The sequence below is a fragment of the Engystomops pustulosus genome, chromosome 11 (genome assembly GCF_040894005.1).
Source record: "Engystomops pustulosus chromosome 11, aEngPut4.maternal, whole genome shotgun sequence".
Lineage (NCBI taxonomy): Eukaryota > Metazoa > Chordata > Amphibia > Anura > Leptodactylidae > Engystomops > Engystomops pustulosus.
This window is the reverse complement of record NC_092421.1, coordinates 23828335-23843729: the sequence shown is the minus strand read 5'-3', so window position 1 is coordinate 23843729 and position 15395 is coordinate 23828335. Positions and strand designations below refer to the sequence as shown.

The 15395-nt window shown below is 42.5% G+C and overlaps 1 protein-coding gene across 1 annotated transcript in view; it reads right to left on the bottom strand.

Moving 5' to 3' along the window:
• Nucleotides 1-15395, bottom strand: part of PKD2L1 (polycystin 2 like 1, transient receptor potential cation channel) — a 64660-nt gene that overhangs the window by 33868 nt on the left and 15397 nt on the right. Inside the window, exons 2-7 of the mRNA XM_072130114.1 lie at nucleotides 12312-12425; nucleotides 6637-6764; nucleotides 5907-6160; nucleotides 3459-3683; nucleotides 1581-1809; nucleotides 586-756 (exon numbers count right to left, since the gene is read on the bottom strand). Of these exons, the coding sequence (XP_071986215.1) occupies nucleotides 586-756; nucleotides 1581-1809; nucleotides 3459-3683; nucleotides 5907-6160; nucleotides 6637-6764; nucleotides 12312-12425 (1121 nt within the window). The remainder of the gene's footprint in view (nucleotides 1-585; nucleotides 757-1580; nucleotides 1810-3458; nucleotides 3684-5906; nucleotides 6161-6636; nucleotides 6765-12311; nucleotides 12426-15395) is intronic.

Below are 15395 nucleotides of genomic sequence, written 5' to 3'. Positions count from 1 at the left end.
CGCTTGTCCTGCAAGAAACAAGTCCTCTTAAAGTATAAAGTAAGTATCAACTATCCCTGGTGACCTGTTTCTTGTGAGAAACCATGGATTTCATATGCTTATATGTAACATGCCTGATCATCTTTGCCTCCCCCCTCCCTTCACATCTGCCATGACAGACAGTTGCCTGATCTTGGTTGAGTTCAGCAATCATGTGTATAGGAATCTCAGAGGGAGAGGGTTTTCTTACTTTTATGGCTGTAATTATAATGCACTTCAATGAAGGCCCCATTCACATGGGCCATGTAGGGATGTATATATCTTGCAGCCGGATATACGTCCTCATAGACACCTATGGTGCCGGGCACGGTGAGCACAATGTTACGTTGCTGTTGGCTGTTAGAACGGCCATGCGGCTCTATTTCCTATGTAGAGGGGAGGGGTGAGCTGTGCTCCTCCCTCTGCCTCTTCATCGCGTTGCCTGGTGCTCGTTTGGGCTACAGCCAGATGAGCACATCACATTTAGAGTGAATGTATCCAAAATCTGGGTATATATATATTGGGGTCTTTATACAACCAATGTGTAGATTGTGTTTTTCCACTTACTTTGATCCATGCAAAGAAAAGGTTAACCGCATTCATGTTGTTGTACTGTGTTTGCCAAAATGCTAAGAACTCAAAGTCGGCATATATTTTGGGATTTTCCAACAGTGATCCCATGAGGCGGTTCACTTCCATTGTCCGAAAGATATGAAATGCAATGGCTACTAGAGAAAGCTGAAGAAAATAGGATTGGTTACTTAAACATGGCTGATAATGTACAGTGCTTATCTTCTAACTTATATTTTGGGTATGATATTTTAGTTATGTACATTTTTTTTTAATCCATACATTTTTATTCACATAAATATTTTATCTGGTTAAAGCCATTTTCTGGTCTTTTGAGCAGAATTGTGTCTATATGGAGGTTATATGGGCCATTGTTATGGGACCACACAGCCTTCTTTTTGTTTCTTTTGCTTTTTGCTTATGATTGTTTCCTATATGCATCAATGGGAAAAAGTTTGTACTTGCTGCATTTGAACTCCACTTTATGAAATGTGGCCAAATAAAAATAATTGAATGTCTCTGTTTGAAAACGAGGCATAAACGGATACAGTCCAATTGAACAAAAATTACCAAAATGTTCACAGCAACTTATGGAGGCCCCCTAACACTGCGGGCCCCATTGCAGCTACTATGGCTGCTTCCACTGTAGTTACGCTCCTGCCTCCTGTAATCAGGCCCAGTTTACATCTTAGGTCTTCAGTAATTTCCTTCAGTTATTATGAGGGGTCTAACACACGGAACAGAGGTTCAAGTCCATTATACATTACCTCTGTATACTCCAGCCATTACACAGAGGTAATGTATAAGGGACTTGAACCTCTTCTGGTTTTGGCTCACTAATAATGATGTGAACTGCACCTTGCAAAGGTTCACACCTTATGTCTTATGTGCAAGGATCCTATTGGAAAGGGGAAATATTTCCTACAACAGACTGATCAGGATAGTTGACAAGACATCCTGCTAATAAGAAATCAAATGAAAAATATTCTCACCATTATAACCACGACGTCCAGAATGTTCCAGATACTAGTAAAATATTTGAACCTATGTATTCTCAGCTCGAGTATCTCTTCTATCACATAGTAAAAGATGAACACGCAGAAGATGATTTCACAGGCAATGATAAAATAGTCCCAGTTGCTGACATATCGAATAAGCTTGACTGTACGGATCTGCCAAGATGGTATGGCACCACCAGTAGCGGGAAATTCTACCAGAAGCCTGTGGATATAGGAACATGGATGGAAATAACATAAAATTATTAAACGAAATAGAAGATTATTCCTATACTAAGTGCTTTGCATTTTAAAATTAGGAATAATTTTTTTATACTCCCTGCAATAATAATTTCCCTGCTGATTATAATCTTGAACCCTGGGGCTTCTATTATTAATTCATAAACCCAAAAATCGGCCCATATCTAATATGCAGTATGATTTTGTGGAAATTGCACAACAAATTCATCATATGTATGTCATGTAATAAAAAAATGGAAAGTGTAAAGTTTTAAAGCGTAGCTAAACATTTGACAATAGGGCAGATAATAGTAAACTTTGTAATATACTTTATTAAAGGGAACCTACCACCACGAATCTGCGTATAAAGGTGGATCTATAGGACGTAAGGAGAGCCCTTTTAAGAGCTAGTCACGTCTCCGCACTTTTTTGATAACTTTTATTATCAGAATATGTCAATTTTCTAAAGCGGCTACTGGGGTGTGGAGTAGTCGCGCTGTTTACCTCAGCTCTGCCTACTCCACACCCCAGTAGCCTCTTTGTTCCTCCTACCCGAAATCTTCGGCACGGAGCTCCTCGCAGCTGTGTGCCCTCATCCGACAAACCTGCTGTATGTGCATGCACAGGACAGCAGGCCCGCATCTGTACGGTCACTGCTCAGAGCTGCGCAGACGCGGGTCTGATTTTAAAAAGAAGGACACTGTAGATAAGAAATTTAAGAAGATTACCACAGTCAGTGTCTGGATCTATGAGTGACCCTGGTTTATCATGCTTTGTTTTGATGGTTCCTTTAAAGAAGTACATTTTCTGTATTCTTATATTGGGGCTCATTTACTAAGGGTCCGTCGGACGCATTTTCATCGGGTTTTTTGATGATTTCCGTATTGTGCCGAATTGGCCTGGGATTTTGTCGCACACGATCGGATTGTGTCACATCGGCGCCGGTTTGCAGGCGACAGAAATCGGAGGGGCGGGGGCGTCGGACAACCCGACGGATTCGGCCAGCGCACGGATTTAACATTTAAAATTGTGTCGCAAGACACTCACATCGGGAAGATGCAGTTGAACTCCGGCGGACCTCGGCACAGAAGCGACGGATGCAGGAACTCGGCCGCACGATGTTGGTGAATTGCGGCAGAGTCGAATCCTCGTCCGACAACGCACCGCGGGATCGCGACAGGACCGGTAAGTAAATCTGCCCCATTACAGGCGGTCCCCTACTTAAGAACACTCGACTTACATACGACCCATAGTTACAAACGGACCACTGGATGTTGGTAATTTATTGTACTTTAGTCCTAGGCCACAATAAACATCTATAACAGTTATCACAGGTGTCTGTAATGAAGCTTTAGTGTTAATATTCATTCTTATGACAACCCAACATTTTTATAATCCAATGGTCACAGAGACCAAAAAAGTTCTGGTTGGGATTACAATGATAAAACATACAGTTCCGACTTACATACAAACTCAACTTAAGAACAAACCTACAGACCCTATCTTATGTAACCCGGGGACTGCCTGTGTATATATATATATATATATTTAGGTGTTTAGATACTATTAAAGCATAATTGTTAGGGTAGAGCCAGACAATACAGACAAAGCACACGTGAACAAAGATAACCTTACCTTATAACACAGAATAGGTTGATGTTGGCATTGTACACTGAAAAGTCAATAAAAACTACTCGAGTTCCCCGATCCAGCCACAGGTTGCTTTTTAGAATTTGCAGCGTCCTAAACGTGTCTTGCTTTGTCAACTGAAAATCTGTGTAATAACCTCCTCCGCTGTAAGTTGCTAATTTCCCCCAGTGGGAAGAGCCTCCTAGTTCTTTCTCTGTAAAATATGTCCATCTAGTGAGAAATAAATCAGAAAAGATCACAATTATCTGTCACCTTCTATCATTTTAGATCCCATGACTACGACATTTTACTTTATCTTGTCATTTGCTTTAACTTTCCTGCTGGAGCTGTGGCTGTCACATGTGTGCCCTGTATGTGGGTTCAAGCAGCAGCACCCAGATGATTGTGGATGGAAATTGATAACCTCATGCCTCTAGAATATGTACATCCAATTACCGTATTTTCCGGGCTATTAGGCGCACTGGACTATAAGGCGCATTAGTGATAAAGGCCTTATATATGGAATAAATCCATATATAAGGCGCACTGGACTATAAGGCGCAGGGTCCAGGGGCGTGGCGGAGGCCCGGGGGCGTGGCTTCAAAACCGAGCGGAGAGGTCGCAACCAGCGACTCTCCACAGACCCGGCAAGAGGTAAGCGGTCTCCCCAGGGAGATGGGGAAGGGGGTCCGTTCAGGTGGAGGAGGGCAGTGGACCCTACTTACATAGGTCCCCGTTACCGGAGACAGCAGATCTCCAGCGGGAACTGCAGACCACGCGGCAGAAGTTGGTTTGCGCTATGGCGCCTGTTGTCCGTGCCGCGTGGTCTGCAGTTCCCGCTGGAGATCTGCTGCCTCCAGTAGCGGGGACCTTTGTAAGTCGGGTCCGCTGCCCTCCACTGCCCTTCTATAGGACGCACCGGACTATAAGGCACACTTTGGATTTCTAAGGAAATCGCCTTTATAGTCCGGAAAATACGGTATATGTTCCTGAGAAATCCCTCTGGCCACATTCCAACATACAGCATACAGCAACTTAAGAACACCTGACTTACAGACGACCCCTAGTTACAAAAGGCCCTCTGGATATTGGTAATTTACTGTACTTTAGTCCTGGTTGTCTGTAATGAAGCTTTATTGTTAATCCTGGTTCTTATGACAATCCAACATTTTTAAAATCCAATTGTCACAGAGAGCAAAAAAAGTTTGTCTGGATCAACAATTATAAAATATACAGTTCCGACTTACATACAAATTCAACTTAAGAACAATCCTACAGATCCTATCTTGTAAGTAACCCGGGGACCGTCTGTACATGGATTTTGTTTCTGTAGTATAATACATATGATGGGGTTTTGATACCGCATAACCACATAGGACATGCTGATTTAAGGCAAAATTTACGGCACATCATTTGTACTGCATCTTATATCAGGAAACCACAATAGTTAGTGTCCTGAGGAAATAACACAATAATATGCCGTAATACAGCAAAATATAGGACATGTCCAATATTTTTCTGTGCATGGTCACGGTGCAGTGAGACAGCGCATGCTCACTGTACCGCTGTCAGGGGCCATAGATATCTATGGGGACTGTGATCGGATGATCCCCATTACATTTGTGTGCATTAGTCGTGTGCATCATGTGTTAAGTCAGGGACTGCCGAGATGCAAAGAGGCAAAGGACCTACCGTTGCCTCTATTTTCTGCACAGCGCTTGATTGGTGAGTACTGCTACTGTCTTCTCCCCATGTGTCTCCTGTTGCTGCCTGCAGTGGGGGACCCGACATTCAGCTGCCTGTTAACTTGGGCAGCAAGCTGCCCCCTATTGCCTGGTATGTAAATATGCTATGCTGTGGGCTGTAGAGACCCAGATTACCTGCCGTAAATTAACAGTGGGCATCTGGAACCAGTTAAGATTCAATTAAAGTATTTTTCAGACTATAAGGAACACTGGATTATAAGGCACACCATCAATAAATGCCTGCTAAAACGTCTAGGTTCATATATATTGGGCACACTGGATTATAAGGCGCACCTGATTATAAGGATGAATGACCAGCAGGTGGCAGACCTGTGCACAGTGCAAGGCATCTGTTGTCTGTAAGTACGGTTCATATATAAGGCGCACTGGATTATAAGGCGCACCTTTGATTTCTGAGAAAATCAAAGGATTTTTTGTGTGCCTTATAGTCCTAAAAAAATACGGTAATATACTTTATCACCAGATTCGGGGGGTGGGGGGGGGGTGTAAACCAGCAGCATGTTGTTTATTGTTTCTATCTAATTCTCTGTTAATGATTTTTCATTTGTTGGAATGGAGCCAAAAAACCAAGGAGAGTACACCGTACTTCACCCCAACTTCATGTACTATATGTCAATGCCCACACAAAAAAAAACTGTAACGGGAGATATAGTAATGTCCATCCTAGTGTGAACCATGTAGTACTCACGCTGTCCCATTAATCAACCCAAATGGATTTTTGTCCTCCTCGTCCTCAGAATACGTATCATAGCATCCAAAGATGTCTTCTCTAAAATCCTTATGCACGACGCATGAATTGTTTTCTACTTTCAGCTGTCGCATTCGGGGGACTCCGAGCAGCAGGTTCTCGTAGTATATAAATGAGTTCTGATTGTTGTCAAGAGAAGCGTTATTGTACCAATTTGTCCAATAAAGGCCATCAAGTAACGGACCCTGTGCATACTAGAAGATAGAATGGCAGTAGTTAGTGTTCTGATGAAATAACCAGAATCTAAAGAGTTAATTTGATTTGATGATGGTATTATTTATTAGGATCACATTCTTTGCTGACAATTTATTTCTCGTATTCAGGCCTAAAAACTGCATGAAACTACTTCATCTACAGTTACAGCAAGTATTACATAATTTTTTGGACTATAAGGCGCATCGGATTATAAGGCGCACCATCAATAAATACCTGCTAAAACGTCTAGGTTCATATATAAGGCGCACCGGATTATAAGGCGCACCTGATTATAAGGATGAATGACCAGCAGGTGGCAGACCTGTGCACAGTTCAAGGCAGCTGTTGTCTGTAAGTACGGTTCATATATAAGGCACACTAGACTATAAGGCGCACCTTTGATTTCCATATGATAAATGTCCTCACCGTATGTGTGTCTGGTGGGGGGGTCGATATAAGAAATACTTCTACTCACCGACCAGAAATCTGTCATACTGCCAATACTTTGGAAAGTAACCCCACTATCCGATGCGGTGTTCAGGAAAAGATTAGACATGACATTGGTGTAATAGTAGGTGCTAGAACTTGTCATCCCATACGTCACTGCAAGACAATGTATTGTAAATGTAATCCATCTGTATCATATAAGCACAACGTATCATTGATTGCTGCTGTGGAATTTCACTGAATATTATTTGTTTTATTTCTTTATATTTCTTTGCTATCTGAGTGTTTCTTGTGACTTGCTGATAATGTAATATGCAATAAAGACACCTGACATTGGTAAGTATTCTGTAATTGCTGGATGTAAGGGGTGCAACAGAGGACACTGCCTGGGAAATAGTATTCTTGGCAACAATTTTATGTTGTTTAAATCACAATTTTATTATATATTAAGCATATATTAGGGAGCCTCACTCAAGTCTTGACACTTCATCCCATTCACAACCAATTTATCAGTCTGGCCATACATCATAGCTCCCAACCGTCCCGATTTTGACGGGACTTTCCCGTTTTTCGTACCTCTGCCCTGCGTCACGGGCAGCTATGAGATTGTCACGGATTTTCCCCCCAGGTCCCGCTGTGTCCCGGCGCTGTGTCCGCATAGTAAATACTTTGAAAGCCAGAACTCACAGTACAGAATGGCTTCTACAGACATCGGGAGGGAATCCTTTTCAGAGAAGTGTCGGCTTAGCGCAGAGCAGGGACCACGTCATCAGCTTCAGATCAGCATCTGTCCATATATGGTCACTACATCTCCTAGGGTTCCCCAGAGCAGACATCGGGAGGGAATCCTTTTCAGAGAAGTGTCGGGCTTAGCGGAGAGAGCAGGGACCACGTCATCAGGTCAGATCTCCATCTGTCCATATATGGTCACTGCATCTCCTAGGGTTCCCCTGAGCAGACATCGGGAGGGAATCCTTTTCAGAGAAGTGTCGGGCTTAGCGGAGAGAGCAGGGACCACGTCATCAGGTCAGATCTCCATCTGTCCATATATGGTCACTGCATCTCCTAGGGTTCCCCAGAGCAGACATCGGGCAGGGAATCCTTTTCAGAGAAGTGTCGGCTCAGCCGGAGAGCAGGGACCACGTCATCAGGTCAGATCAGCATCTGTCCATATATGGTCTCCAGGGCTTCCCCAGACACAAGCTCTTTATAAAATTAAAAGAGCTTTGGCTCTAAAGTTTTGGCCAGGCTGAGATTCGAACCTGGGACCTTGTGCACCATAGACAGGAGATTAACTAACTGAGCTATAAGCCCAGTGATACAGAGCTGAGGATTTCTGGTAACTAAGAAGTGTTATCTGCCATTTACACTGTGACACAGACAATGCACTGATATATAGAGAGGGATCTTCTCAGAGATTATTTTGTCCGCCATTTTGTCCCTCTTTCCTTTTCACAAATGTTGGGAGGTATGCATACATGCTTCCATATAATAATAATAATAATAATTCTTTATTTATATATCGCTCACAGATTCCGCAGCACTTCACAGAGCTTGCCAAATCGGTCCCTGTCCCCAATGGGGCTCACAATGTAATCAACCTACCAGTATGTTTTTGGAGTGTGGGAGGAAACTGGAGGACCCAGAGGAAACCCATGCAAACATGGAGAGAACATAAAAACTCTTCGCAGATGTTGACCCTGGGACTTTAACACATGTCCCCAGTGCTGCAAGGCTGTAATGCTAACCACTCAGCCACTATGCTACCCTAAATACCCTGACTGAGGTGCAACCACACAGTTGAGTTCTTTCCACTGTCCCTGTATAGAAATAACTTTATATAAAATAGAAAATAAACCAAAAAACTCATCCAAAAATGTATTTTTTTAAAGACTGTTTTATGATTTAACCCCACTTAGAAAATCTGCCTCCTGCACACACCAAGCACAATTTTGGTCCCTTACTTCTATTTCTCATACAAAAACCATTCCACACTGAACTCCTACCCAAATAACCAAAAACACAATTTGGGCAATTTTTATTTTACGCTCTCGTAAGTAAAAACTAGGAGCCATGTAACAGCCATCCTTACGCTGGATTCAAATACATGGTATGAGTACGGTGCTTTTATGAGTTTTTTTTTGTATTTTCCTTTACATTAAATCTGCATATAAAGTACATGAAAATATTCAAACAATACTAACCCTTAAACAATGCAGAGCAAAAGAAAGAACCAGGTGCTGCCTGAATACATTGGGTCTGCACTGCACAGAGATGGTTTGTTTGGAATGTTTGTATAGAATACAGCAGACAGTACAAGTCTACAGAGTAAATTGTATTTCCAGTCATCACTGGTTACTAAACTATTACAGCAAGAATCTACATGATAGTTAATGCAATGTTATGGGAGCAGGGGCGTAACTTGAGGGGGTGCAGAGGTTGCGATGGCACCTGGGCCCAAGAGGTTTAGGGGGCCCTTATGGTGTCACTTTCCCATATGAGAAGACTATTACTATAAACCATACATTATAGTCAGGGGACATGGCATAGACTTTGCACTGGGGCCCATCAGCTTCTAGTTACTTTACTGCTTTTACCCTCCATACTAGGTTGTTATATGTCAGCCTGCGGCACAGAGTTTATTTTATACTTCGGACTGCTGCACACTGATGGGTCATAGCATATGCAAATAGAAAGGAAAAAGCGGTCATTACCCAGCCTTCTCTTTTTGGCTCTTACATTTTGAGTAAAAAGTAGGAAAAGCTCCAGGGACTCGTCAGAAATGAACATAACGAAAGGTGAATTTCTTAATATTTCAAACTTCATTCATGTGTTTGATTGAGAAGTTTTTGCCTATCCAGGTCCAGAATGGGGTATAGGCAGGTTTTTGTGACACTTCCTTAAAATAATATGGATTTCAGGCCCTTAAATTCCAAATTTTTATTCCATTATTATTATTTTATTATTTTTTGTAATGTGCTTTGACACTGGAGATTTTCATCAGGCGGTTTGCGGAGTATGGGAGCATTGTATTATACTTTGCCTCCCCTCGGCCCAAGGAAGATGGTAGTTTTCCATATTACTTAAAGCGAACCTGTCCACAGGAATGTCATTTTTAGCTGGTGACAGGGTCCAATATCCTATCCAATGCTGATTAGAAAAATGCCTTTCTCAGTATTCTGAATCATTTCAGTAGTTTATATCAGTTTAATTACCTGGCTCCCTGCCAGCAGCGTGGGGTAAGTCCCAGGGGAGGGACAGCTGCAGCCTTTGCTCCTCACACTCATGCAGGGGAGGGGGATGGTGTAGAGTAGTGGAAGAATGCATAAGCAGACAAAGGCACACACAGGCTGCAGTTGCCCCTCCCCGTGGACTTGCCACATACTGCTGGCAGGGAGCCAGGTAATGTGAAATAAACTTGTCTAAACTACTGAAATGATTTAGAATTCGAAATTCATATTTAAAAATCAGACTGAAGTTTGGACAGATTTGTATGACATTTGCAATAATTTTTCTTCTATGTCACAGAAATGAAAGAAGCCGGGGTTATTTTAGTGAGACAGCCCCTTTGAACAATAGTTAAATTTAATTTGATTAAAATTAGAATGTACAGGAAAGTATCGGGGAACTATAGATCTTCTAATACTTTCCTATTACACTTTCTACTACAGACTGTTCCTATATGTGGTGGTGTTGTAGATGCCATTCTGTACCTGCACACTAAATGCAATCTAACAAAAAAAATTAAAATAAAATACAACAAATGTAACATATACAATAAACACTAATAGTTTAAAGGATACCTGTCACCAGCGGGGTGCCTGTTAAACCGCTAAACGTACCTTATAGGCTGCATTAAATGTTGTCCAGGCGTGTCTTTATAACTCCTTCTACAGTTCTCTTTTCAGGTGATTCCTGCCCTGCCTCCCGTCCCTACTCATCCTCTGCACTCTCATTCAAATCTCAGACATGTGCGTTTGGTATATCATATCCGGCCCAATGCATATCCGGAGGGAGAAACGTGTACTGCGCATGCGCCGGTAGAGCAGGAGCTCATGCTGCTAGATTCTAACAGGCTGATCAGCTCCCTCTACGTGCACATGCACAAAGCAGCGCGGGCAGCTATCAATTGCGCGACGGCGAGGTGCACAGCATGCGGAGCATGCGTATGTCCGAGATTCTGAATGAGAGTGCAGAGGACGGGAAGGCGGGAGAGGCAGGGCAGAAATCGGCAGAGAAGAAAACTGCAGGAGAAGTTTTGATGACGTAGCTGACTGGAGGCTTGGTGCACACTTGACTGTTCAATCCCAAAGTCCACCCCCGTGACTGGTGGCAATAAATAGAACAACTCCAGTTGTGATAGCAAAAAATGGAATACACAAATCCTATAATGGATATACACTCACCGGCCACTTTATTAGGTACACCATGCTAGTAACGGGTTGGACCCCCTTTTTCCTTCAGAACTGCCTCAATTCTTCGTGTCATAGATTCAACAAGGTGCTGGAAGCATTCCTCAGAGATTTTGGTCCATATTGACATGATGGCATCACACAGTTGCCGCAGATTTGTCGGCTGCACATCCATGATGCGAATCTCCCGTTCCACCACATCCCAAAGATGCTCTATTGGATTGAGATCTGGTGACTGTGGAGGCCATTTGAGTACAGTGACCTCATTGTCATGTTCAAGAAACCAGTCTGAGATGATTCCAGCTTTATGACATGGCGCATTATCCTGCTGAAAGTAGCCATCAGATGTTGGGTACATTGTGGTCATAAAGGGATGGACATGGTCAGCAACAATACTCAGGTAGGCTGTGGCGTTGCAACGATGCTCAATTGGTACCAAGGGGCCCAAAGAGTGCCAAGAAAATATTCCCCACACCATGACACCACCACCACCAGCCTGAACCGTTGATACAAGGCAGGATGGATCCATGCTTTCATGTTGTTGATGCCAAATTCTCACCCTACCATCCGAATGTCGCAGCAGAAATCGAGACTCATCAGACCAGGCAACGTTTTTCCAATCTTCTACTGTCCAATTTCGATGAGCTTGTGCAAATTGTAGCCTCAGTTTCCTGTTCTTAGTTGAAAGGAGTGGCACCCGCTGTGGTCTTCTGCTGCTGTAGCCCATCTGCCTCAAAGTTCGATGTACTCTGCGTTCAGAGATGCTCTTCTGCCTACCTTGGTTGTAACGGGTGGCGATTTGAGTCACTGTTTCCTTTCTATCAGCTTGAACCAGTCTGCCCATTCTCCTCTGACCTCTGGCATCAACAAGGCATTTCCGCCCACAGAACTGCCGCTCACTGGATGTTTTTTCTTTTTCGGACCATTCTCTGTAAACCCTAGAGATGGTTGTGCGTGAAAATCCCAGTAGATCAGCAGTTTCTGAAATACTCAGACCAGCCCTTCAGGCACCAACAACCATGACACGTTCAAAGGCACTCAAATCACCTTTCTTCCCCATACTGATGCTCGGTTTGAACTGCAGGAGATTGTCTTGACCATGTCTACATGCCTAAATGCACTGAGTTGCCGCCATGTGATTGGCTGATTAGAAATTAAGTGTTAACGAGCAGTTGGACAGGTGTACCTAATAAAGTGGCCGGTGAGTGTATATCATTTAGTTTATCATGATGCTGCTTTTATCTTAAAAAGCATCCAAAATGTGTGAGTTTGTATTACTAAAAAAACTTACATAGACAAATGTCCACCAAGAAGATTATATAGACCAGTAATTCCCTCAGTGTGGTTTTTACAAACAGCTCGCGGTCTTCTGCTGTGTCTTCAGTTAAGGTTGTCCCCCAAAGCCCTGTGGAAAAAAAAAAAGAGAATGAGTACAATTTTCAGCTTTTTTTGTTGCAAGTTATACATATGTTTTTGTTGTTTTCAGAGGGGATGAAACGATATATATAACTAGCTGTAATCCCGGAATTTCCGGGGATAGTAAATAACTGCTCTTAGAGAGGGTTGTGACTAGGAGAGGTTGGGCCCCATAGCAGATTTCTGCAAGGGGCCCCACTTCCCATTAAAAATATATAAATATTTGCACATTTATACAATCACACTCATATACACACATTTATATAATTCTATACACACACATGGTGTTCTGCAATCATACACTCACTTTTATACACTCGTACAAACATACACACATGTATACACTTATACTCACACATCTATGTACTCATATATACATTCATACAGTATATACACATACAGTATGTTTGTATCCATACATTTGCAAGCATACAGTAAAGTACATAGACATATACATAATATATATACACATTTTATCATATACTTGTGTATATATATACAGTATACATATAGCATATACACACCATATACACTCAAACAGCAATATATATATATATATATAGATATTATATCATATATATGTATAAAATATATATACATACATATACACAGATACATATAAAGGCACTTGCTTTTTTGGTTCCCAGGCCGGCGGTGGTGCTGGCGGGCAGGTAGGAGGATGTTCGACTGTGCCGGTGGGTGACTCTACAGGCAGGTGCAGATGTAGGGTGCAGGTGGGCCTGGTCAGCACAGCAGCAGGGGTCCCATTACATTGCAGGTAGCGGGACCCCTGTTACTGCTGTGCTGTTGCTGTAGCAGGGAGCGAAGGGCCCGCCATCTATACCAGGCCCCTGTGCAACATTGGTCCCGTAGCAGCTGCTAAGGCTGTTGTTACGTTCCTGCTCTTAGTTTTTACAAAATAGAATGGGTTAACAAAAATATTTTATATCTATCTGTCTCTATATCTATTTACTTATCTATTTCTATATCTATCTATCCATTTATTTAGCTCTTTGTCATTCTGTCTGTCTTTCTTTCTCTGTGTCTCTCTTTCTGTCTGTCTGTCTGTCATTTTGGCAGATCAGCCCATGGTCACTTTTCATCACTACTAGGGTAAAGTTTTGCGAGCTGTTCCTTTATAAAACTATTATGTATGATCATGGCTGGTTTGACCCTACCCTTATGCCTCATGCAGAAATGGGTCTGTTTGCCACGTTGTGCCATGATATGGACAGGTATTGGACCTGCTCTATAATTGGCCTCCTGGTTCAGTCACAGTGCAGCGAGACACAATGGGGCACATTTACTTACCCGGTTCTCTCGCGATCCCCGAGGTGCGTTGTCCGACGAGGATAAAGTCCGGCGCGATTCACTAAGATCGTGCGCCCGAGATCCTGCATGTGTCGCTTCCCCGCTCAGGTCCGCCGGAGTTAACCTTCTTCTTCCCGGTGTATGTGAGTGCATGTCTTGCGACACAATTTGAATTTTAAATTCCACGCTTAGTCTGAATCAGTCGGATTGTCCGGCACCAAAATCTGATCACGTGCGCCAAAACCTCCTGTTAACTGTGGCACAAATAGTCGGGAAACCCCGATGGAAATGCAGTGTGCGGCCCCTTAGTAAATGTGCCCCAATGTGCTCACCACACAGTGACCTCTATGGGGGCTGTAATTTGTGTGGCTAGCTCACCACTCCATATAGGGTTGTGTGCATGAGGCCTTACTCCAATCTTTGATATTTTGTTGTCATTCTTCACCTGTCTTGTTCTACTTTTTCACCCTCCAGTCGCACTTTCGAAAGGCCACATTGTTTGTGTATGTGTGCTGCCTTCATTTCATCAGATTTTCTAAGCAGGAAAAGTTGCAACTTTTGAAAGTGATTGTGAAAGGGAACAAAGCTTAAACTTTAGCAACATGCCATAGAATTTAGGTACCCCAAAAGATAACCATTAGGTGATATAAAAGTATAAAATAGTATCAAACCTCCTAAGCCACAATAAATGATGCGTCTTTTTTAGCTACACCACTCCAAATCCTGTATCTTATGGTATAAATTACTACGTGAATTATGATAGCCATCATGTGGTGTAGCCAATCAGCTGCACACAATGTCGTGCCCAGTATGTGGTTTGTACGGTCAGAAAGTTTAAGACCCATTTGTATGAACATGTGAACGATGTGAATAAGAAATCCTTTCATAATATGTCCAATATAGCCAAACACTTTAAAATTACTCATAATGGTTCATTCAATCATATATCTGCTGTAATCATTGAAAAAGTATCCACGCCCAAGCGAGGTGGAGATTGGAGAAAAATTTTATTTGCGAAGCCTTTTGGATACTTCCCTTAAACACTAGTCATTGTCATGGCTTAAATCTTAGATCTGATCTATTACACTTTGATTAATATCTCTATGAGGCATTAGAAGTCTAATCTAATCCAATATGTATTATTTCATTTATACTTTGGTCTCTCCTTTTTGTTTTTGCCACCAATCGCTTGATTGTTCTCTTTCTTTTTCCGTCCTTCCCGTTGCCACATCAGTCTCTGACAGTAGAGTAACTAGAAGCTGATGGGCCCCAGTGCAAAGTCTGTGCCAGGCCCCCGACTATAATGTATGGTTTATAGTAATAGTCTTCTCATATGGGAAAGTGACACCATAAGGGCCCCCTAAACCTCTTGGGCCCGGTTGCGATTGCAACCTCTGCATCCCCTCAAGTTACGCCCCTGGTCTTTGATCCTCCCTTCTTGGGCGTTTTTAATCTGTTAAATGTCTTCTGTTTCTCCACCTGTACGCCCCACTATGACTCAGGATCAGTTGTGAGATACATCATGGCTCTCCCTCCACAAGGCTTTTAACGTTTTTTCATTAAAGGTTAGATTTTAATGTTTTTCCCCTATTCACTTTTGAAAAGAAATTTTTGAATTAACGCTGGAGTTACCTTTTTTCCATATGTT